Source organism: Macrotis lagotis, chromosome 8, assembly GCF_037893015.1.
Source record: "Macrotis lagotis isolate mMagLag1 chromosome 8, bilby.v1.9.chrom.fasta, whole genome shotgun sequence".
In the NCBI taxonomy this organism is placed as follows: Eukaryota; Metazoa; Chordata; class Mammalia; order Peramelemorphia; family Peramelidae; genus Macrotis; species Macrotis lagotis.
In genome coordinates, this window is record NC_133665.1 from 99,078,389 (window position 1) to 99,103,394 (window position 25,006).

General features: G+C 43.1%; 1 protein-coding gene across 1 annotated transcript; it reads left to right on the forward strand.

The window, feature by feature from the left end:
• The first annotated feature begins 1,826 nt into the window (after window positions 1-1,826).
• On the forward strand, window positions 1,827-16,681 carry CSPG5 (chondroitin sulfate proteoglycan 5). Its single transcript, XM_074197715.1, has 4 exons — window positions 1,827-2,743; window positions 6,085-6,273; window positions 8,277-8,352; window positions 16,143-16,681. Exons 1-4 carry the CDS (start codon window positions 1,827-1,829, stop codon window positions 16,302-16,304), a joined length of 1,344 nt encoding a protein of 447 aa, XP_074053816.1. The 3' UTR covers window positions 16,305-16,681.
• The last annotated feature ends 8,325 nt before the right edge of the window (window positions 16,682-25,006 follow it).

The following is a 25,006-nucleotide window of genomic DNA, read 5'->3' on the forward strand; positions in this document are numbered from 1 at the left end:
GAATTGGGGGATGAGAGGAGGGGCAGCTTGGGGAGCTTGTGGGGAGGCAGAGCCGTCCTTCTGGGACTTTGGGCCTCCTCCGGAGGGCGCGAGGACGGGCTGTCCTGGTGTAGCGGCCGAGACCCCCGGGGGGGGCCGCCCGGCTCGGCAGGCTCCCCGCGGGGCGCGCCGCCTGTGCTGGCCGGGGTCCCCGCGCCCCCCGAGCTCCGGGACAGGCTCGTGGGGGGGGGGTCTCTCCAAGCGCCGTCGGCGCCGCCCCCCGAGCCTCCGGGAGGGTCCTCCGCACGCTCTGAGCCCCCCCCACACGCGTCCCCCCGCAGAGCCCCGCGCCCCGCCTGGGCGGGCCCCGCCGCCTCTTCCCTCCCCGGGGCCGCGGCGGGTCCTCCTCCCGGGGGGCCGGGGGCGGGGGTCTTGCCGGGGAGAGAAGGCGGGAAGGCGCCCCCCGCCCGCGCCCGCAGGGGCTCCCCCGTCCCGCGCCGGGCACCCCGTCGGCCCGCCCCCTGCCCCGGGGCGCGGGCAGCCGGAGGGGGCGTGTCCCCGGGGCCGGGCGGGCGCGGCTGCGGGCCGGGGCGCGGGGCGGGGGGCGGCCAGGCGGGGAGGGGCGCGGCGCCCCGGGGCCCCCTCCTCTGCGGGCGGAGATAGCGCGGGAGGGAGGGGGAGGCCCGGAGCCGGCGTCAGCATTACGTGCGGCGGAGCCGCGGCTGCTGCAGTCGGGAGGGCGGCGGCGGCGGAGCCGGGCGGAGAGCCCGCGGCCGGGAGCGGCGTGCCGAGCCGGGCTCTGCGGGGCGCGGCGGGGCCGGGGCCGGGGCCGGGGCCGGGGCCGGGCCAGCAGCGGGGCCGGGGCCAGCCGGGGCCGGGCCAGCAGCGGGGCCGGGGCCAGCCGGGGCCCAGCCGGGGCATGCGGCTCTGGCCGCCCCGGGCGCGCTGAGGCGGCAGCGGCGGCCGGAGGAGCACCGCGGCGGGAGCCGGGACCGGACGGGACCAGCCGGGGCCGGACCCGGACCGGGCCGGACGCGGGCGGGATGGGCCGAGCCGGGCGCGCGCGGGGCGGGGGGCCCGGGCCGCTGCTGCTCCTGGGGGCCGCGCTGCTCCTGGCCGCCGGCCGCGCCGGGGCCGCGCCGGGTAGGTGCCGGCGGGGCGAGGGCGGGGGGCGCGGGGCCGGGGTCCGCGAGCCCCGCCGGAGCCCAGACCAGCGCAGGGGGCGGGGGGGCTCGGCGAGGAGGGGAGCCCCGCACGTGTGCCAGCCCCCCCCCCCCCCACGCTCCCGGGCACTGGGCGGGGGGCTCCCGTGGGTGTCCGCCCCCCAGCCCCGCCGGTGACATCTTCCACCCTGACCCGGGGCTGGGGGGGGGGGCGGCGAGGTGAGACGGGGCGGAGCCGCCGGGAGTGCGGCAGGTGCCGGGGCTGACCCCCGAGCCCGAGCGGGAGGCTGCCCGGGGGGGGGGGGGGGCTGGAGTCTGCACCCCGGGGGGGGGGGCTGGAGGCTGGGGGGGGTGGAGGCTCCCCCAATCGGGGCGCCGCCCTGACGCCCCGGCTCTCTTCCCACCGCAGCCCCGGAGCCCCGCAGCGCCGTCGGGGAGCGGGGCGGGCCCGAGACCCGGGAGAGCCGCCAGGAGCGGGCGCTCGGGGCCAACCACACGCGGCAGGAGGCCGGCGCCGGGGAGAAGGGGGCAGCGGCCCCCGAGGGGCGCGCAGGAAGGGCCGAAGGTGAGAGCGGCCCGTGTCGGGACTGTCCCCCGGGGCCCACCGTGAGGGCCGGAGCCCCGCCCGAAGAGCCCCTGCTGGAGGCTTCCGCGGCAGTGACCGGGGCGGCCTGGCCTGAGGCCATGACTCTGGAGCTGGTCCCCGAGAACCGAGAGGACGTCGGCAGTGGAGACCCCCAGGCCGGTCGGGCCACCCTCCCTGGCCTCGAGGAGGCGCTCAGACAGACAGAAATACCGCCCTCCGGGGAAGCCTGGGCTCCGGCTTCAGAACCCGTGGGGGCAAAGGGTCCCCCGTCCCCTACCCTGGGGGGTCACCTCGGCCTCACCCTGCCAGGCTCGGACCCCGAGCTTCCTGATGTGGCCCAGAAGGAAAACCCCTTGGAGTTGTGGCTGAGCCTGGGCAGCAGCCTGCCCGACCCTCAGGTGCCCGCTACTGCCTCTCCACCTGCGGGCACTCCAGAGCCTCAGTCTTCCTCCGAGATCATCGACATTGACTACTATGATGGCTTAGACTCCGAGAGCAGAGGTGCCGATCTGGGGAGCTTCCCAGGATCGCCTGATACTTCCCATCAACACCTCCACCCCGGCGAAGATGCCCCAGCCTGGAGCCTGACCGATATGTATGATGACTTCACCCCCTTTGATGAGTCTGACTTCTACCCCACTACCTCCTTTTATGAGTTGGAAGAAGAGGAGGATGAAGAGGATGAAGCAGCCGGCCAGGACCTGGAAGACGAAACGGACCAGGGACTACCTGGCTTGACCCCCAGCACGGGGCCAGTTCTTTCCCAACCCACCAGTCACTGGCACGCAGTACCTCCGCAGCAGACTCTGGGGGTGATCCCGGACAACGGTATCACCTTCAGACCTCGACCGGGAGAAGCAGGCAAAGAACTGGCACCGGGTGAGAATGGCACTGTGTGCCGAAGTGGCTTTGTTAGGCACAATGGCTCCTGCCGGTCAGTGTGTGATCTCTTCCCGAGCTATTGCCACAATGGAGGCCAATGCTACCTGGTGGAGAATTTAGGGGCCTTTTGCAGGTAAGGGTGGGGCAGAGGGATGAACACAGTTCCCCACAAAAATCAGTCTGGGGGAATATTGTCATAACCTCTTTCTAGGAAGGGTGCAGTCTTCAGGAAACCATAGACCACCCTAAATCAATCCACAACCGTGTTGATTGCAGGATTTCTACTTAGAGTTTCTAAAGATTTACCAAGAGTTAAACTTACACTCCCTTCCCCATTTCTACAGATTAGAAAATAGGGCCTACCATCCAAATTTTCTGGAAGCAGTTTTCCTGTTCAGGTCTGCACACTGCAGATGGAAATGATGGATTTCCCCTAAGGACAAAGAAAGGATTTTGGATAAGATCCTTGAAAGAGTGAGAAATCTTTGGAGGAGAATTCCAGCTTTAGGAGCTAAAAGAGGATTGAATCTCAAGATAGAAATAAAGGAGACAGCATAGAGGAGGATGCTGGACCTTCCGTTTTTAGTTTAATTTCTATTCTCACTATTAAAGGAGCAAAACTAATCTTTAAGGGAGACAGATTCCCTTTTTTAAAAAAAAGAATAATACTATGTGATAACACTAGGCTTGTTATGAAATATGGAATTGTCTTTCTCTGTGAAAGCAGGACAGTGAGCAGGAAAGTCTAATCTTTGGAGAAAGCTCAGAGAAGTGCTCCTTGGTAAAGGACTTGAAGATCAACCCTTTAAATGGGCAAAATTAGGAAGGGGAGATGTGAGTTTCTTTTTTGGAGTCTCCTAGTCCCTTGCCATGTCCAAGACTGCCAAAAATGTAAATTAACTTCATAGTCAAGACTCTACCTTTCTCTGCTGTCCCAGATCCTGCCTACCTGGATAACCAGTCCATACTTGTAAACTGAGAAGTCTGATAACTTTTAAAACATTGCTGCAGAACATCTAGAATAGAGAGACTGCTATCCAATCCCTTGTCAAATTTATCTCTGTGATGATCTATGTGATTATCTATGATGGCATTCACTGATTTGTCTTGGGTGGGCACTCTCCTTTTTATCTGATGTTTGAATTGATAATGGAGAACTCAGCTTTAAAAGGAAGGGACCCAGGCAAGAATAATGAGGACTAGAAAAGTTTGTTTTCAGCTTTCACAGACCCCAAAGGGGATATCTAACTTGTGGTTGGATGGGTGGGCAAGTCCTCATAAGAATTTCTATCATTTTCTTGATCGAACAATTCCTCTATCTTGGGTAACTCAATTTGAGGTTTTATTCTTGATTTTTTCTTTCACTTAACTCTTGAAAGGGAAATAAAAAAATCAAACCACAGATAAAACCTAAATAAAAAGATAACTTATGGAAATTAGTGTAAAGATTCTGAGTTTTATTGATCTGGGACTAAAGCTTGTATTCAAACCATTTTGAATCATCTGGGATTACTAAGAGTCAGCTGAAGAGTGTCCTCTAGATTTTATTTCTTGATCCCCAGGTAGCTACACAAGGAGTTATTCAAAGGCTATCAATAATTTTATAATAGGAAACTCCAACTACTCTCAACACCTGATTGGTGCTCCAGACTTCTATTTCTAGAACCTTAGTTTGAGGTGAAGGATTTCCACAGAGGAAATACTAGCCTCTGTACCATAGCAATCTGTGATGTGATATCCTCAGCACCCAATGGAGGAAATTTGAATTTTCACCCTTAGAGAGTGTAGCAAGAATATACATACATACATACATACATATATATATATATATATATATATATATACATATATATATATATATGAAGTTGAGATCCTTTGTTACTTCTTGGAGATTGTAAAGGTTCTTAGAGCCTTCTTAAAGTCACAGACCATCCTCATATGGGAACGTAAGATTGCTTTTTATGCTGAACTGCTGGGCTTTAGATTGACTCACACAGGCTCTAGCAGTGGACTTGTAGCAGTCACAGAAGAAGCCTCCCACAATTTGTCCCAGTCGCCCTTTTCTCATTTTTCATCCAAGTTGTACTCACATGTTCTCCTCTTAGAGAATCCAGTTCAAGCAGCATATATCCATCATCTCATGTGCATTCCAGGCACATCTAACTGAGCCCAGTTGGTGTCTGCAGCAGTTTCTATCTCCATCGCCCTCTTCTTTTTTTCTGGTACATAATCAGAGCATTGGGGGCTAACATGTCTGTAATAGAAGGATAAGGACTCTCTGGTAAGAGTGATTTGAGTTCTGTAGGGTCTCCAAAACAGTGAAAGTCTTCTGATGTCTTTAATTGTGCAATTTGGAAAGAAATTTCTTGGATTCCAGGCAATACCCTTGGAGTATTGGACTGGGAATAGTAAATTCCTTATTGCAAAATCCCCTCTCTAGGGCCCCATTCCCTTGTCATTCAGTGGGGTTCATGTCCTCTTTCCATCGCCTTTTCCCATCTCTTTCTACATCTTTTCCCTTTGAAGCAGCCGGGTTCCCATGGAAACAGCAATGTCATTGGAAGAACTGGAGCCTGGAAATGTCCTCAAGGGCAAGAGAAAGTCACCGACAGAGGGGCTAGGACAGTGCTTTAGAAAGCTAGCTATAAGAGACTTTGTGTGATAGTTCAAATAGCAATAGGAAGAGGACCTTGTTCTAGGGACCAAAGAAGTGGGGTGGTCTCTTTGTATTCTTATGCCTTTTTATTCCTCCAAGTATATCAGCATCTAGCTAGTCACGTGTATAGGGTGTAGCTATGAAGTAAAGAGAGACTGGTTCCACCCAGTCAAAAATCTGTGTCATTTTTTTTTAAAGTCTTTTATTATATTTGCATCTTTTCCAGTCCTTTTTCATCTGGGGTTCTCTGCATCAGGAAAACTCCTGTGACTGCCCTTCTCAAGAGGCAGGCAGATAGATGTAGTAGAAAAATCTCTGGACTAGGAATCAAAAGCCCTGGATTCTGCAGCTCAGTAGGCATGTGAACATGGGCAAGTCGCTCAACTTGTCACTCACAACTTTGACTTTCAGGAATGTACTTCATAGATTATAAAATAGAAAGATATATAAATGTGTAAGGTTTTGTATCATTAGCCCTCTAAGCTAGAACTTTTAACCACTTTGGGTTGTGGATGCCTTCTGCAGGCTTGTGAAACCAATGGTCATATTCTCAGGTCATGTTTTTCAATAAATTGAAGGATGTGCTAAGTTTCAGTTAGAGGTTAGTGAAAATAAAGATGCCTTTTTCTCCTAATACAACTTCCCAAGACCCCTAAATCTATTTGCAAACCCTTTTCTTAAGCAGTTATAGGACTATACTGGTTTTGGAAAATTCATTGCAATTTAGGGGATTGGTTTATGTTACCAGTCCAAGGATGTTTAGCCAGGCTAGGACCTGTGTTATTCATTCTTGTCCCTGTCCCCACTATTTCCCACAGGTGTAACACACAGGACTATATCTGGCACAAGGGGATGCGGTGTGAGTCAATCATCACTGATTTCCAGGTGATGTGTGTGGCTGTAGGAACAGCTGCCCTTGTGTTGCTTCTACTCTTCATGATGACTGTTTTCTTTGCCAAGAAACTGTATCTGCTTAAGACAGAAAACAGCAAACTGCGCAAGACCAAGTGAGTCCTTCTATCCCTCCCTCAATAGTGGTATTTGCTCATTCCCTTAGTAAATTTCCCCTCATCCATGCCAGATAAGTGTGGTGTAGTGGAATTTGTTCTGGACTTGGAGCCAGGAGATCTGGGTTTCAATCCTGTCTCATCTTCCTGCTAACTGGGGCCAATTATCTCACCTCTGTCAGCCTCAGTTTTCAGACCTCTAAAATGAGAATAATATTTGTAGTACCCATTCTTGTGAGGAGAGCTTTTGTAAACCATGTAAGCATGGGATGATATGACTTTTTCTTCAGGCAGATTCACTTCCACACATGGTTTTTAAGATACCCAAGTACAGATAGCGCTAACGGCCAAGGCTCTTGTATGACAGTTCAGATAGCCACAGGAAAGAATCTTTAAGAGTCATGTTCTGGAGGCACATGCATTCTCAACCCCTGTTATGATCCAAAATCTCCCTTTCTAGAGCCCTCGGTTTTTGCTCTGCATTCCCCAGGTATCTTTCTCTTGGGAGGGTGGGATGTATTAATGGCATAGATTGTCTGCAGTGCCTGTTTGTCTGCATATGGACTGTCCAGGTACTGCAGCAGTGGCATATTCCCTGTTGGGAATGATGCCACTCCTTGCTAGCAACACCCTTCCTTTGATCTAAAGTGAGAAAGCTGAGGCAAAATATAAGTCCTAATTTTCTGATTAAGGCATGGTATGGGCACCAGAGATTACAGACCAGTTGCTATAGCCATCCATCTCCCTTCTCCTTCCCCATTCATTCCTTCAGACATTAAAAGCAGCTGCCAGCTGCACAAGCTTCCTGGTGTAAGGCAACACAAGGGATCCAGAGATCAGAATCATTTCCCTTGGAGCCATGATTTTTAATATGCCGAAAGGGAAGAGGTTAAAATCTCAACACATCCCTTTTAAAGACCTGCCAACAGCCTAGATATCTATTGTGTCTATCTGTAGATACTCTTACACTTATGTTTCCCTTTGTGTGCATCCCCTACCACACACTCACATTTTTGATGGCTTGTAGATTTTCACTGCAAAAAAAAAAAAAATTGAAGAGAAGCTAGATTTAGCTGAGCTCTCCCACGTTTTAGGGTGAAATTTATCCTGATGCTACCTACTAACCCATTTCATTCAACCTGTAGTCCTATTCTGTGCCCTCTCTTGACCCATGATCCCCAAGAAATGAGACTGAAGGACTTTTTCCTCAGCCCACCCTGGGGAAAGGACAAAACGCCATCTGCTAGGTCATCCTTTGCAAAGTGCAGCTGCTGGCAGCTCTGTGCAGTTCTGAAGCTGGCCAAAGGAGGGCTGGAGGGGCCCCTTTATTATGTCTGTGCATTGAGGCAAGCTCCTTCTCTGTATTTGTGATCACTCTGGAAAGACACAAGCCCATTTCCCTAGCTGTTCAGTCGACACCCCCCCACCACACACACACACACACACACACACACACACACACACACACACAAACACACACAAATGGGATGGGAGGGCAATGGTGTCCTATTCCCAAGCTTCTCCTTAGTGGGAGGAGGGAAGAAGAGAGAATTCTAAAGGATGTAATCATTGACTGTTTGGAGACAGCATAAGAGCATGGTAGGCTTAAAGGGGAACAAGTGAAAAAATGAAGAGATGGATTCTTGGAAAATGTTCCTTTTAAGAACCATTGACCAATGGAAAATGAAATGTTGAAATGGAGAAATAGCAGAAGGTTCCAAAGCCAAGAAAGTGTCTTAGTTTTGTCTTTGCTTTGGGGGCTTTCTCTAGCAGTGAGTTTTCTGTTTCCTAGCCTTGCTGATGTCTCCTCTTGTTGCAAAACTTTCTTTTTATCCAGATCTTTCCTCCAGTTCTGTTAATGTGCTATATGTAGAGTGGGCTTAGGGATATTACTTAGGAGACCTAAAACTGGCCCATGATGTTGAAGGGGTGTCATGGAAGACAGATCTTTAGCACTTGTGACAGTCACTTATGTTCTTTCTCTTTTATTCTGTCCTGGTCAGCAGATTCCGGACACCATCTGAACTCCACAATGATAACTTCTCCCTCTCCACCATTGCCGAGGGATCTCACCCAAATGTAAGGAAACTTTGCAACACTCCCCGTACCTCCTCCCCCCATGCCCGTGCCTTGGCTTACTATGATAACGTTATCTGTCAGGTAACTTGTCTTCTTCTCATTTCCTCTTCTGCATGCACCAGCCCCTCACCTGTGCCCTTGGGCTACTTCAGAGTGTCATTTAGAGGCACCTTTCAGAACCAAGGAGAGCAGCTTGGAAGGTGGGATTTGGGGTGGGGGTGGATGGAACAGCTAGAAATACCAGGATATCAAAAGTAGGAGCAAAGAGACATGGTTGCTCATTACAACTGAAAGCCAGTAGAGCTGGAATACCAGATATAAAGCTCTTAGTTACAAGAATTCTATTATTGTTGATTCAAACCTTTATCTGGGACTTTTTAGAAAATCTAACGATTCTCTTTATTTTTTTTATATCCTCAGAGAAGTTTTGCTTTAATTGCTATGGAGGAGTCTGGTTAGAGAAGTAGTAGTAGTAGGTAGTGTGGCTAACACTTCCAGGAATGTGAGAAATAGAGCATCCAACTTTGAGGCATGCTGTGAGAATTTGGCTTGGCTGACATGCTGTTGCAAAGCTCTTTGGGGCCCAATGTCATTGAAAGATACTGGAGCAGGGGCAGCTAGGTGGCACAGTGGATAGAGCAACTGCCCTGGAGTCAGGAGGACCTGAGTTCAAATCCAACCTCAGACACTTAATGACTACTTAGCTGTGTGACCTTGGGCAAGTCACTAAACCCCACTTCCTTGCAAAAAAAAAAAAAGAATAAATATACCCAAGCAGCCACTAATCTGGTATTGGATCTATGTGATAAATTTAGGGAAAATCAATCAATTTGTAAATAACCAGTCAATACCCAGAAGAAGCATTAAGGACCTTCTGTAGACTGTTCTATGAGCATGGTTCAATCTAATAAACTTCCCTTAAGCAGCTACTGTGTATAGAGCACTATGCTAAAAATTGACAGGGATATTAGATATTAAATTTACATTAAATATGGCCCTGTCTTCCCTGGAGCCTACAATGTAAGAGAGGTCAGGATTTGTTCAATGGGAGCAGCTAGGTGGTGCAGTAGATAGAGCACTAGCCCTGGAGTCAGGAGAACCTGAGTTCAAATCTGGCCTCTGACACTTATTAACTAATTGTGTGACCTTGGGCAAATTTTTTGTCTTACAAAAAAAAAGACTGGTTTAATGTGGTGCAAAAGCAGAATGGGTTCAGGATGAGAAGGAAGGAAGGAAGGAAGGAAGGAAGGAAGGAAGGAAGGAAGGAAGGAAGGAAGGAAGGAGGGAGGGAGGGAGGGAGGGAGGGAGGGAGGGAGGGAGAGAAAGAAAGAAAAAGAAAGATTAAAGAAAGAAAGGAAGGAAGGAAGGAAGAGAGAAGGAAAGAAAAAGGAAGAGAGAAGAAAAGAGAGAAAGAAAGAAGAGAGAAAGAAATAAAAGAGAGAGGAAAGAAGGAAGGATAAAGAAAGGAAGAAAGGAAGGGAGAGAAAGTTAGAAGGAAACAGAAAGGATGGGAGGAAGGAAGGAAAGAATCAAGAGAAGAGAAAGAAAGGGAAGGAGAAAGGAAGGAAATAGTATTTTACCTCCTTTCCATATGAGAATAAATAAGCAAACTAAAAAGAACTTTTTCAATGAAAAAGATAGAGGCTGAGAAGAGAAATGATTAAAGCTTATGGAATGATGAAGGACCTAAATCAAATTACAAAATGCTGATGTCTTAAAGGATTTTCCTTAGAGGTTATTTAGTGCAATCCCCTGATTTTACAGATAAGAAGCCTGAGGGAAAGTGGTTTCCCTAAGAAAGTAATAAGACTTACACTGACTTATCACCTTAAACTGGAAGAGTTAAACTCCACAGAATTACAGGATTTTCAGGTTGGAAGGGACTTGAGCATTCATCTCGTCCAACCTGTACTATAAAACACTACCTATAAAATACAGACCCATCCAGCCTCTACTTGAAGACCTCAGAGAAAATGGAACTCATGACCTCTTGAAACACCCCCTTCACTTTTAGACAGCTCAATTTGTTATAAAGTTTTTCCCTGAAATCAAATCCAGATTTTCACTTTTGCAGCTTCTACTCAGTTCTTGCTTCTGTTCTCCATGGTCAAACAGAATCAAACTAATTCCTCTTTCATTTGACAATTCATCATTTATTTTGAGATACTTGTCATGTCTCCCCTAAGTCTTCTCCAACTAAACATCTCCACTCCTTCAGTGACATGGACCTAAGACCCTTCACTGCTCTGATTGCTCTTCTTAATGTAGCCACCAGCCTATCAGTGTCCTTCCTAACTTCTGATTCCCTGACATAAACATAATACTCCAGATGAAGTCTGATAGGGGCAGATTATGGTGGGACCATTGTCTTGTCATTCCTGGAAGTCATGCCTTTCATAATGTAGCTCAAGATTAGATTAGGTTAGGGGCAGCTAGGTGGCACAGTGAATAAAGCACTGGCCCTGGAGTCAGGAGGACCTGAGTTCAAATCTGACCTCTGACACTTAATAATTACCTAGCTGTGTGGCCTTGAACAAGCCACTTAACCCCATTTGCCTTGCAAAAACCTAAAAAAAAAAAAAAGATTAGATTCAGTTTTCTGGCTGCCATGTCATGCTGACAACTCATATTGCATTTGCAGCATACTAGGTTCCATACATCTTTATTAGATTTTGGATAATGTGAGAGTCCACAAATAAAAAAAGCGTTTAGTTATATTTCAGGTATCTGAAATTTGTGCCTAAAAATGTTCATAGTTAAGAAAGTGTTTAGGGAAACTCGTAGATTATAACTCTGTACTAGAATATTAAAGAAAACTATAGATATTTGATTTTGCTATAGGCTTCTCCAAACTATCCTTTTGAGGCATTGTTGGACAGATAGTCCTAATCTAGCTGAATATGGTCCTATGTCAGAATGGCACTTCTTATGATCAGATTACCTTTTCACAATTATTATTTGTATGCTGAAAAATAGAGCATATGGGATCTTTTGAAAATTTCTAAATCATGCATTTCTAGTTAAATATTTATACCCTAGGTGAGACCACTGTTGGCTTGTGGAAGAAAGAAAAGGTAATTTCTTACCTGTTGAGGGTTTTATAGTATTAGCTATCATTGTGGGGGCAAAAGTTTTGTTTCCCTCTGACATGATGTGATGCTACTTTGTGAAAAAAGATCAAAAGAAAGCAAATTGTTTTATACTAAATTCACAATACATTCAACTTTGCAAAAAAAAAAAACCCTTGGGAGGGAAGAGTTTCCAACACAGAACCCCTAAATCTTTACTGCAGCGGGTTACTTTAATTCTCATTCCTCTTCCCACCAGCTTTCATCATCAGAACCCCATGGAAATTCTGAATTTCTTCTTGGTGCTTTAGACTGGTTATTGTGAAACACTTCCTTAAGTGAAGATTAAGATTGTTTACCAATTAGTAATGACCTTCAGGTAATCATTTCTGACCCTGTCTCAAAAGTTTTGTTTTTGTTCTTGATTCATTTCTGTGTCTGGACTAGTAATCTAGGCATACAAAATCATACCCCCAAAAAAGGAAAAAAGAAGCACAATCTTTAGACATACAAAAGACTTGATTATTCTTTAGATTCCTTAAACCTGAAAGAAGGAACCACCAAGCTCAAACCTCTCATTTTACAGACGAAGATATGGAGACCCAGTGTGGTTGGGTGATTTGTTCATCATAGTCCAAGAAATTAGGGGATTTGGGATTAAAACTAAAGTCTTCTAGTCCAGTCTATTTCCAATTCAGTTAAAATTCACAGACCTTTATTTAGCACCTAGTCTGTGTAAGCCACTATCACACTCTACTCGGGCTACACAGTCAAATTTTGGGGTCTGGTGCAGTACTTAATGGATCAGTTTTCTCTCCAGGTACATTGTCCTTTAAACGTCACACTCTGAAACAGCTTCTGACAAAAAAAAAGTTGCTGCTTTGAAGACTAATGTGGGGTGGGGGGGTGGGAAGGGCATATTGCTAGCCTATGTGCAAATAACACTTCCCCTCCCCATCCTCTGTTACTCACCTCACCTTGTGCTAACACTCACATTGACCCTTTTGGATCGATGTGAGGTAACTGTAGCTGGTGGGCCATCGTATGTAAGTCTGTGTGTGAGTCTCTTGTGTAGCTAAGCAGCAAACCTGGAAGGGATTATCAGGAGAAGAGGGAAGGGTCCATTGTTCAGCAGCAACCTTCCTCCCCCAGCCTGCTGAGGTTGGTGGGTTTATCCAAGTGGAATGGTGAGTATTTTGGAAAGTGGCTGCCATAAGGGCAATAGCAATTCTTCTTTGTATACGACACAAATGAAGGTTGCCTGCCATCTTTATGCAGTCCTACTGAATGCTATGCAGCAGAACTAAAAAGGAGAAAGTTATAGATGGATCCCAGGACCCTCAAATATGGGGACATTCAGCACTTGGAATCCTCAAACTTAGAACCTTTATTTGTTGCTATGCCTTCAGAAAATTTGTCCCTTAGCTATCTCTACTTTTACTTCACTCTATTTCTTTGTTTTTTTTTATCTGCCAAATGTTTTTTTCCCCATTTGCCAGACAGACTAAATGCTGAATTAGGTCCAAATGAACAAATGCTGCAACTCTTAGAGTTGTGGATATGGATCAGAAAAGAGCCCAAGATACAGTCTAGTTCCAATAATCTGGGTGCTGATATGACTGGAATAGATCCTGGGAACATAATGCAGCGGGAAATTACTTAATCCTTTGTTTCCCCAAATGTGGGTCTTGGTTCTGATGTAAAATAGAGGAGCCCACTGGGATGTGGCTGTAAAGATTCCTAATATTTGACTATTCAATCAACTAGTCTTCTGGGAACACCACCTGGAGAAATGTATAGGTTGAGTGGTGTATATATAATATATATATATATATATAGATTCCCATGATATCAGACCCTTTGATCAATCAACAGCTATTTATTAAGTGCCTAGCAGGCACTGGAGATATATAAGTACAAAGAATGGAAAAAAAATCCCTTCTTAGAAACAGTCCCTGCTTAGCACATTTTAATGACTCTTGACGTTGAAACTACTGTGAGGTTAGGCTAGTACAGATATAAAACAGCCCCTCCTGTTGCTGTTTGGACAGAAATATTGAGTGGCGGCTTAGTAACTGTTCATTTTTTAGAATGTACTTCCCCTTACACTTGACCTAAATTTGGGACACTTTTCTGATCTGTGTTCCTGCAAGGCTTAAAGGGACTAAGTTTAGTTTGGCTCCCACACTGTGGCTTCATCAGTCCTAATTTCTTTCTATTATGACAATATACCTGTGGTGTTAGTATGTCCAAAAGAATGGAAGGAGGCATCAAAGGAAACCCCTGGAAGGTAGAAAAGATAGTACCTTACTGTGAGTTCCCCAAAAACCAAAATACTTCTGCTATGGTTCAAAATCAGTTTTACTAAAGGCTTATAAAAAAAGGGATTAAGCTCAAGTTCAGTCACCTGTGATATTTCCCCCAATGACCCTGGAAAGGAAAGTTTTCAAAGATCTCTATGAAAAAAGCAAATAAAAAGGTTACAGTTATTCTGGGCCTCAGTTAGCTATCTTGTTCTCTAATATCTGAAGTCCATTTCTTCATTACTTCAGTGGATGCAGGGGAGTGTACTCCTCACATATGTGAAGAACTCTGTTTAATCTATTCAATTCTGTTTAACTATTAGTTGTCCCCAGATTAAATTATCCTTCTTTATTGAAAATCTTTTACATAGTACCTATTTTTTAACCCTTCAATTTTTTTCATTGCACTTCTTAGAACTTTCTATAAGTTCATGACATCTCTCAAACCGAGGGGCTCCAGACTAGAATTTACATTCTAGATTTTGGAGCTGGCTCATGTTAAATAGCAAGCAAAAGTCATTTTATTTGCTTTTTTTTTTTATCAATGTGGACATCTCAATATCTGGCAAAGCATAGCAGTTTTGAAAAATTTGTCCTTAGTGTTCCTTTAGTAGTATGGGACTAAGGCATGAACGGTCAGACCAGGTCACTGGGTCAAGAAGTAAGTTGGTCAAGTTGAAACTTGAATCAATGGACCCAGATAAAATACTAGAAACACATCTGCGGATCAATGTCAGTAAATAATCTCAGAGTAGTGATATTATAAATATTCAGAAAACTGATACTGAATTTAACTTCATTCCTATCTGTATGAAACCCAACAACCAAAAGACATTAAATTCAATGTTTCCAAATTTATCAGAGGTGATAGGGAAAAATACTTGGAATGTGACATGAAGGAAATCCATAATGCCCATGTTCTCAGCATCCTGACCAATTGAAAACTCTCCAAAGTTCACCCAACCACATTAATAAATAACAGAACAAGGTGGACAGCAGATAAAGTGCAACAGCATTTCAAAATTAATTCTTATCTATCTCCTTAGCAATTGGTGTTGGTACAGATGCTTGAGCTGAGAAGGTATTTAACATTAAAATGCTTATTAAAGAAATAACTCAAAGGGAGAGGGGTGGTCATCTCAGATTATTGCTACCTGTCACCAAATGCTCAGGTGGTTATATGATCCCCTTCATCAATGGAGTTATAGTGATTTTGAGATCTGTCCTTGCCATTTAGAAAAACAATTATGATTTCATGAATTTGTTTGGTTATTATCTACAAAAATAATTCTCAGGTGGGTAAAGACAGGTGAGAGGGGCAGCTAGGTGGTGTAGTAAATAGAGCACCAGTCTTAAAGTCAGGAGGACTAGAGTTCAAATCTAGCCTCAGACACTTAATAATTACCTACCTGTGTGACCTTGGGCAAATCACTTAACCCTACTGCCTTGCAAAAGAAAAATAAACACCAAAAAAAGATAGGTGAGAGAGGGAATTGGGAAGAAAAAGAATAAAGAACACTTGAAGCTTCAGTGATATAGAATATAAGATATCAATTAAAAGTATCTTGAAAACACACAAATTGTATTAAAATAGAAGAGGTTATCTGGTGTAGACCTAGGGGGCTTTTAGGGATCTCATAGCCACAAAGACAACTGTTTTGGAGGTTGTAACATCTGTGGTAGGAATGTGGTACCCACCTAGAGTGAAGTGGGCATAGGAACCTGACCAGAACAGATTACTGAAGACAACAAATCAGTGAAGTGCCTTTGGTAAGGAAACCATTTTAGTTACAATTTCTTAATGGGTCAGTCTGATAATAAAGACTAATAGGTGATCAAGGAAATTACAGTTTTGTTCTCTGATTAAAAAGGGAATTTCTTGTACAGATTAGTTGCCCTTAAAGTTGCTCCACACCTAATTGGGACCACCAAGTAGAAAATATCCCCTATGCTTGCTGAAGTGTGCTCTCAGAGATAGAACTGTATATGAGAAAGCCCTAGCAACAGTAAAGTCAGCATGAAGTAGCAGACCCATCACTAGAGGTCTTTGGCGTACCTGAAGACAAGATACCATTGTGCCTCCCATGATGACAAAATAACTGACAATTACCACTAAATTTGAGGCATTTGGAAACCAATTAGCCAAAAAGGTGCAGCATGAGCAAAACTAAGATTTGTGGTTCCATGTTCCAGAGGAACCAGTTGTATAGCTGGCTGTCCCTTGTCAATCTAATTGTAATCTGATTCTCCTCCCAAAATTTTAGATTCCTAAAGGTAACTCATGAATAACTTCTGTCAATCTTGGCCATTTCTTTTTTCCCCTTCTCAGATCTGCTATTCCAGATCTGATGTTGGAAATTTATTCTGATTTTTCCCCTCATTCTTTCTCCACCCCCACCCCCAATTTTTCCTCTTCCAGGATGATTCCAACATTTCCCATAAAATGCAGGATGTTCTGAAGTCCTGCCTAAAAGAGGAGGAATCATTTAATATTCAGAATTCGATGTCGCCCAAACACGAGAGTAACAAAGGTGACCAAGATGACTCAGAAGTGAACTGTCTCCAGAATAATTTAACATGAAGCAAAGGAATAGGAAGAGGAGGAGAAAAGGAGGAAAAGAAAATTGACCTATTGTACAGCTCCATTTCTTGTAACCATTTGTTAAACTTTTCCTTTTTTCTGATTTCATGGCATGCTTTGATGTATTTTGTACAGAAGGGGGGGAAAAGCCCCACAAAATATGTGAAGAGCCTAAGCTGAATTGCGTGCATTGGGGTGTTTGATCTGTGCTGTCTGTATATTGCTTGGGTTAGTTCTGCTGCTGTGATTTCTAAACCTTTGCTGTATTCAACTGACTTTTTTTGTACTTTGATCCACCTTTTTTTGAAATACAAGTAAAAGCAAAAAAAGAAAGTTCTTGAAATAAAACGTTTTTTAAAAGTTGCCCTGCATTGTGGGATTGTTGTCTCTCTTTCCTGCCCATCTGTTCTTCTTGATTCAAAGTGAAGACAACACTACTAATGAGCTATCCTTCAAATGTAGTCAGCATTGTCTCCTCCAGCCTTCGAATTCCACCTGTTTTAAAAAGCTTTCTTTTCTGTATTCTCATTCTGGGTTCCTAGAGAGGTTCCTAGAGAGTCTACTAGTAGTATTATACCAAAATGCACCCTTCACTTTGTTGTAGATGAGGGCAGCACCAGGACCCGAGGTTGTGGTTTAGAGAACTTGAGTGCTTGCCCTCAGTACTTCCTACCTTGTTCTCCAACTATTTTGACAATCATGGTTTGACAGAACTTTCTTTTAACTTTCTTTTTTTTTAAATGAGGGACTTTTAAAGTGTTTTGTGGTGCACATTAATCCAATGAACCCTCCCAGGATCCCTAAAAGGGAAAGCTTTATCAGGAAGGGGACAGGGAGAGGGAGACAGGTGCAGGAGAGTTGCCAAGTATCTAAGACACAAAATATAGACCATAGAGCTGATTCTTAGAGCATGATATTGGTTGTCCATGTTTGTCTCTTCTCCTCATTTTGGTTTGTGACAGAATGGCTTTGACTTAGTCCATCACTCTTCCTTTTAGGCACCCATTAGTTTCATGCTATTTATTCCCACTTCATAATAATGGCTGAGAAAAAATATCCCTTACGTCTTACTCATATCAAGACTTTCACATGCTCTGTCTGATGTGTGAACATAATGTATGGTAACAGTCCATCTCAAGATTAAAAATTTAGAATGTTTCAAATCTTGAGTATAATAGTACAACAAGAGGAATGGTTTTGGACAAAGGACCCTTTCAGCACCCCTCAAATCATAAATACCTCATTAAGGGTTATCAGTTCCTAGCAAAAGAACTAGGGGCAGCATGCTGAGGGACCCTCAATTCTAGCATAGAGTTTAGAAAGGAGAAAGTATGAATTTTACCTTCAAATCTTAAGAGAAGATGAAAAGCAGGCAATAAACAGAGTCTCTAGCAAGATAAAGAGTGAGATGGATGTAGATTATGAACACATAAAACATGTGGCCCTGATACTTCAGCTCCTTTTTCACTGGCCTCTAGCTAGTCCAGAACTCAACTAGTCTTCCTCCCCCTCCTCCTGCCCCTCCCCACCAGACCATCCTCTCATAGCTCACTATTCCTGCCAGACTATTGGCCTGGGTATGTCTCCATTTCCCTCTTTTCCTTAGCTCCCCTTTTTTTCTATATTCAAGGTTTTAAGTCACATAACTGTTTGAAATAATTTCACCAAAGATCTAAGAGACCGAGCAATTTGAAGCTTAATTTCTATTAATTATCTTCTGAAATTATTAGCTATTAATGAACTATTTTCTGAAATGTATTCTTCTGTATGTTTGTGGTAATTGTTAAGTATTGTATCTTCTATGTATGTCATTTATTATGCATTTTCCTATTTGATCTGAGCTACAAATTTCCTCTCAAAGTCTTATGTACCCCCCTCTGTTCTTTCTGTTGCTGTCTCCATCTCTGTATCTCTTTCTGTTTCTCTCTGTTTCTCTGTCTCTGACTCTTTCTGTGTCTCTATCTCTGTCTCTCTGTCTCTGTCTCTGTCTCTGTCTCTGTCTGTCTCTCTCTCTCTTTCTCTTTCTCTCTGTCTCTGTCTCTGTCTCTCTGTTTCTCTGTTCTGTCTCGCTCTGTCTCTGTCTCTGTGTCTCTGTCTCTGTCTCTCTCCCCCTTCCCTTTCTCTCCCCTCCCTCTCTCTGTCTCTGTCTTTCCTCTGGCCTACTGTTGTTTCTCTTCATGGTTATTTTAATGAGTGGGATTCACAATAACTGGTCATTTAACAAAATATCCTGATGATTAGGCAGGAAGGGAATCCCTTTCTTAAAGTTTTGTTTATAATAGACCAGAGAAAAATGAAGGGGTAGTTAGTGTTGGCAATGAGAGAAACTAGGTCAGGGGTTCTTAACTTGGGATCCGCAAAACCCCCAGAAGCCTGTGGATAGATTAAAAGGTTGTCTTTATTTTCACAAAACTTTGGTTTCCTTTGTATTCTATATTTGATGTTCATTTTACATCACATGCTTCTCCATTCCATCAAAGAGGTATGTAATGACGAAAAGATTAAGAACCCCTAAACTTAACCAGGGTAACAGCCTTTTCCCAGACCTGTTCCAAGTGCTGCTTCTGTTCCTAACATAGAGGTCAGCATAATTGTGTGGAGATGTGATCTGTCCCCTCAGTGGAAATTAGAAAATTGTAGAGAAGAATGAAATAGAATTATTATTAGGGGCACTGACTTGGGTTATAGGTTCTAGAAAGCCAGAAGAAGGTAGCCAAAAGTAGATGAGGAGCAGTACACTTAAGGGGTCTCAGATCTGGAATCAGTTCTTTGGATGAAGGAAGATTTGTAGTGGGATATTTAAAAAAATGTTTTTGTATGCAGCATGCTCCAGGAGTATTGCTGTAACCCATTATAAGGTGTAAGTGGATGCTGGCCCCTCTTAAATAATGCTGTAAAGCAGTCATTGGTTCTGGCCCCTCAGCCTCTCGGGGTTGGGGTGGGAGGGTAGGCTGCCAGCCAGCATCCTGTCTGGTCTGCCCAGTCACCCAGACTGCGAATGAAATACAGGCAAGGGAGAGCTGCCACATGAAGCAGACAAAAGAGCCATGAGCAAGATAGAGCCCTTCAAGCTAACTCAGAGGGCCAACCTGAAGGAAGGAGGAGAGGCCAGACCAATGTGAGAGCAGCTTGATGTACAAGGACTCAGCCGCCAAAGGGCATCCCTGTGCGTTTGCTGCCCTCCCCTTGATCACTGGGAGTTCTTGCTGTTGGCTCCATTAGCCCCCGTTGCCTTCCAGCTTCTGGAAGCAAAGGAATCCGCCTTTCTTCTCCCTTGGCTTTTTATTTATTTATTTTGGGCCCCTGAAGTCCAGGCCCAGTGGGCAGCCCGGATCTACTTTCATTAATCATGCTGCAGGCCGCTGCAGTGCCCCCTCCGGGGCTGGGCAGCTTTGAGGGCCAGCCAGAGCTTCTGGTGGGAACTGTTTGCCGCTCTAATTGACCTTCACAGCGGAGGCTGGGAGGCAGCAGGCTCCATCATTTGCTTCTCTTTACTCTGGCTCTTGCTCCACTCTCCTCCAAAAAGGACGTCTTCCTTCCCAGCCCTGCCTCTTTCTGTGGCCAGCTAGGGCAGAAATTCAGCCTCCACTTTACAGAGAGAGAAACTGAGGTCCCGTGGCCAGCTGGTGACTTGCCCAAAGCCATCATAAGGCCAAGCAGTGCTGGAAGGAGTGAATATGGTATTGTACCGAAATGTTAAGGGAAATGACAGCTCCTCCTCCTCACCCCCTTGGCATCTGGAGTGAGTTCCCACAGGAAAAAAAAAAAAACATCGACAATTAACCTTAGTTTCTGTAGCCACTTGAGATCTGCCAAGAAGCAGACCCATCACTCATGCCTTTGAAGTATATAAAAAAGGTGTTCAAATGAGGGAGAGGCACGTTTTCCTGCTTTTCTCTGGCCAAAATTACAAAATAATAAATTCAAATATTTTTTATTAATAATAGAAAGTGAGCTTACTATGGCAGTTGCCAGGGGGAAAGGCAGTCAAGGCTGCTAGGTGCTGTTTCTTATTCTACTCAATCACAACTCAACTAGGAGTAACTCATTTTCCTTCTCTATGTCTCAGTTTCCCTCTCTGAAAAAATTGGGTAGAGCCCAAGCCGTGGTGATCCTGAAGACACCACTGAATTAGCACTGATTGACAAGGTTTTGAGACCTTTACCTTTGAGGGGGTTAGGAAGTACTATATTTGAATTTTCTCTCTTAAAGTGCTATATAAATGTCAGCTATAATTATTATCTAATGGGATCCAAAATCTAATCTGCCACTAACTAAAATCACTTAATTCCCTCAAGTCTCAATTTCCTTATTGTCTATCAAATGAGAAGATTGGGCTGGGTAATCTTTAAGGTTTCTTCTATGTTAGAAATTCTACCATTCTATGACATATTATATTCTATGTCTGTGCTGATTATCAATGTTAATAATGCTAAGAATTATATCAGAGTTGCCTAATGCAATCCTTTTGGGTGCCAGGTAACCTGGCTTTATTTTATAGCCACAGATGGTGCCCCTAATCCAGTTGTCTTGTAACTGAAACAAGTAGAATACCCTATAAGGGGTGGTTGAGAAATGGAATATGGTTGGATCATTGCAAATCCATCCTCAAAGACAGAGGACATTCTGCTGACAGGGAATCAATAATAGCGTGTTTTTATACAAAAGACAGAAAAACTTCAGCTAACTGGAACCTACATAAGCAGATTCATCAAATAACTAAATTTTTTTTCCTACAGTCCGTTTTTAGAAGAAAAATTTTGAAGACAAGAAAATAAGTAGGTATCAAGGATATCATTTTAAGAGTTTATTTATTTCTAGAGTGAAGTGGGCAGAACTAGGAACACAATTTATACAGTAACAATAACATTTGAAGTAAAAAAACTTGGAAAGACTTAAGAATTCTAATCATTTCAGTGATGAACCATGACCCTAGAGGACTAATAATGAAACAGAATGAGATATTCATTTTTGGATATACTAAATGTGGGGTTTGTTTTCCTTGATTATGAACATTTGTTACAAGGATTGTGTTTTTCCCTTTATATTGTCAGAAGGATTTGGGGGAGGAAGGGAAAAGCTAAAGATAGAGATGCCCTCCTCTAAAAGAAATAAAAATAAAAGAGGGTCTTTGAAGCATCTTTTAAAATGCACTAGAGACAGAAAAGAGTTCCAAGGGAAACAGACAAGTAGTATTGCTTTGAAAATAGCCTATTAGATTTATTATGAATACTTTAAAGCAAGCAATGTGTAATAAAGATCTATAGTTTCACATATTTATGCTTTATATAAGTGTTGAATTCAGAATAATTTTTAAAGTAACTTTATAATCTGGGTTATATTCTGTGTCAGTAATAATTCTACTTAATCTATAATTTATACCTCTGCTTCTATAATCCTAAATAATAATTAAGCAATGTTTATTATCATGATCCTGAAATTGAGTTCAAAAGAAAATTTCAATTGTGTTGATTAGACAGTGTTGACTGAAACAGAAAAAAAAGACTCAGAAAGTATAATTTTTCAGCAGTTATTATAAGTATATCCCTTCCTGTTCATATGATTCATTTGGCACAACATACATTCCCCCAAAGGCAAGCTCAAATCTTCTCTACCCTCGTTTAGCCTCCAGTCATATTCCCTGCCCCGCTTTACTTTCAGGAAATGTACTGGTCCACTATTTCACTGAGAAAAAACAAGATCCTCAGGGGTCAGCCTCCTCATCTTCCTTCCATTCTGTTTCATCAAATCTGGCTTCATTTGTTTTTTTTTTTTCTCCTATCTCAAAGAAGAATGTCCCTCTCCATTTCCAGGACTAATTACTCTATCTGCACTTGATTCCATGCTTTTTCTCTCTCCTGGCACTTTCTCCTCTGTTCTCACACATGCATTTTCTATTTTGTCTTTAAAAAGAAACTTCACTTTTGGTTCTGCTTCCAAATCTGAGCTTTAAATATTTTATTTTTTTCCAATTACATGTAAAACATTTTTTTAACATTTGGTGTTTTTTAAAATTTTGAATTCCAAATTCTCTCCTTGACTCCCTCACCACCCCCCTTCATTGAGAAGGCAAGCAATTTAATTTAGGTTATACATATTCATACATACATAAATACATGCATACATATGTAAAACATATTTCCATATTAGTTGATAAAGAAAACACAGACCACTTCTCCCCAAACAAACAAGAAAAAAATATTTTTAGAAAAATTTTATTTATTTTACAATTTCCCCCCCATTATTGCTTCCCTCCCCCCCACTTCACCCACCCCACCAAGGAAGGCAGTCTGTTAGTCTCTACATTGTTTCCATGGTATACAATCTAAGTTGAATGTGATGAGAAAGAAATCATGTCCTTAAGGAAGAAAAATGAAGTATAAGAAATAGCAAAGTCTTTGGTCTTTGTTCAAACTCCACAATTCTTTCTCTGGATACAGATGGTATTTTCCATTGCAGACAGCCCAAAATTGTTCCTGATTGTTGCACTGATGGAATGAGCAAGTCCATCAAGGTTGATCATCACTCCCATGTTGCTGTTAGGGTGTACAATGTTTTTCTGCTTCTGTTCATCTAGCTCAGCATCAGTTCATGAAAATCCCTCCAGGCTTCCCTGAATTCCCATCCCTCATGGTTTCTAATAGAAAGATAGTGTTCCATGACATACATATACCAGTTTTTAAACCATTCCCCAATTGAAGGACATTTACTTGATTTCCAATTCTTTGCCACCACAAACAGGGCTGCTATGAATATTTTTGTACAAGTGATGTTTTTACCTTTTTCATAATCTCTTCAGGGTATAGACCCAGTAGTGGTATTGCTGGATCAAAGGGTATACGCATTTTTGTTGCCCTTTGGGCATAATTCCAAATTGCTCTCCAGAAAGGTTGGATGAGTTCACAGCTCCACCAACAATGTATTAGTGTCCCTGATTTCCCACATCCCTTCCAATATTGATCATTGTCCTTTCTGGTCATATTGGCCAGTCTGAGAGGTGTGAGGTGGTACCTCAGAGATGTTTTAATTTGCATTTCTCTAATAATTAGTGATTTAGAGCAATTTTTCATATGACTATGGATTGCTTTGATTTCCTCATCTGTAAATTGCCTTTGCATATCCTTTGACCATTTGTCTATTGGGGAAAGGCTTGTCTTTTTTTTTTTAAATTTGACCCAGTCCTCTCTATATTTTAGAGATGAGTTCTTTATCAGAAACAATAGTCGTAAAAATTATTTCCCAATTTACTACATTTCTTTTGATCTTGGTTACAGTGGTTTTGTCTGTGCAAAAGCTTTTTAATTTAATGTAATCAAAATTATCTAATTGGTTTTTGGTGATGTTCTCCATCTCTTCCTTGGTCATAAACTGCTTCCCTTTCCACAGATCTGACAAGTAAACTATTCCTTGATCTTCTAATTTGCTTATAATATAGTTTTTTTTTTGTCTAGATCCTGTATCCATTTTGTTCTTGTCTTAGTATAGGGTGTGAGGTATTGGTCTAATCCAAATTTCTTCCATACTAACTTCCAATTTTCCCAACAGTTTTTCATTGAAGAGAGTTTTTATCCTAATAGCTGCACTCTTTAGGTTTATCAAACAGCAGATTAATATAATCATTTCCTGCTATTGTGCCTAGACTATTCCACTGGTCCACCACTCTATTTCTTAGTGAATACCAGACGGTTTTGATGACTGATGCTTTATAGTATAATTTTAGATCTGGTAGAGCTAAGCTACCTTCTTTTGCATTTTTTTTTCATTAAATCCCTGGAGATTCTCGACTTTTTATTTCTCCATATGAATTTACTTACAATTTTTTCTAACTTATTGAAGTAATCTTTGGGGATTTTGATTGGTAGAACACTAAACAAGTAGTTTAATTTTGGTATAATTGTCATTTTTATTATGTTTGCTTGGCTTATCCATGAGCAGATGATATTTGTCCAGTTATTTAAGTCTGATTTTATTTGTGTGAGAAGTGTTTTGTAATTGTCTTTAAAAAGTTTCTGAGTCTGCCTTGACAGCTAGACTCCTAGATATTTTATATTGTCTAAGATTACTTTGAATGGGATTTCTCTTTCTAGCTCTTTCTGCTGCATCTTGCTAGTCATATATAGAAATGTTGCAGATTTATGAGGGTTTATTTTATATCCTGTGACTCTGCTAAAGTTGCAAATTTTGGGGGATTCTCTAGGTATACCATAATGGCATCTGCAAAGAGTGAGAGTTTTGTCTCTTCCTTCCTTATTCTAATTCCTTAGATTTCTTTTTCTTCTCTTATTACTGAAGCTAACTTTTCTAATACAATATTAAATAGTAGTAGTGATAATGAGCATCCTTGACCCCTGATCTTATTGGGAATGCCTCTAGCCCATCCCCATTGCATATAATGCTTGTTGATGGTTTCAAATAGATGTTTATCATTCTAAGTAATAATCCATTTATTCCTATGCTCTCTAGTGTTTTTAGTAGGAATGAGAGCTGTATTTTGTCAAAAACTTTTTCAGCATCTATTGATATAATCATATGATTTCTGATAGGTTTGTTATTAATATAATTAATTATACTGACAATTTTCCTAATATTGAACCAACCCTGTATTCCTGAGATAAATCCTACTTGGACATTTTAGCTTAGTGATAACTTATTGTAGTCATTTTGCTAAGATTTTATTTAAGATTTTTGCATCTAGATCTATA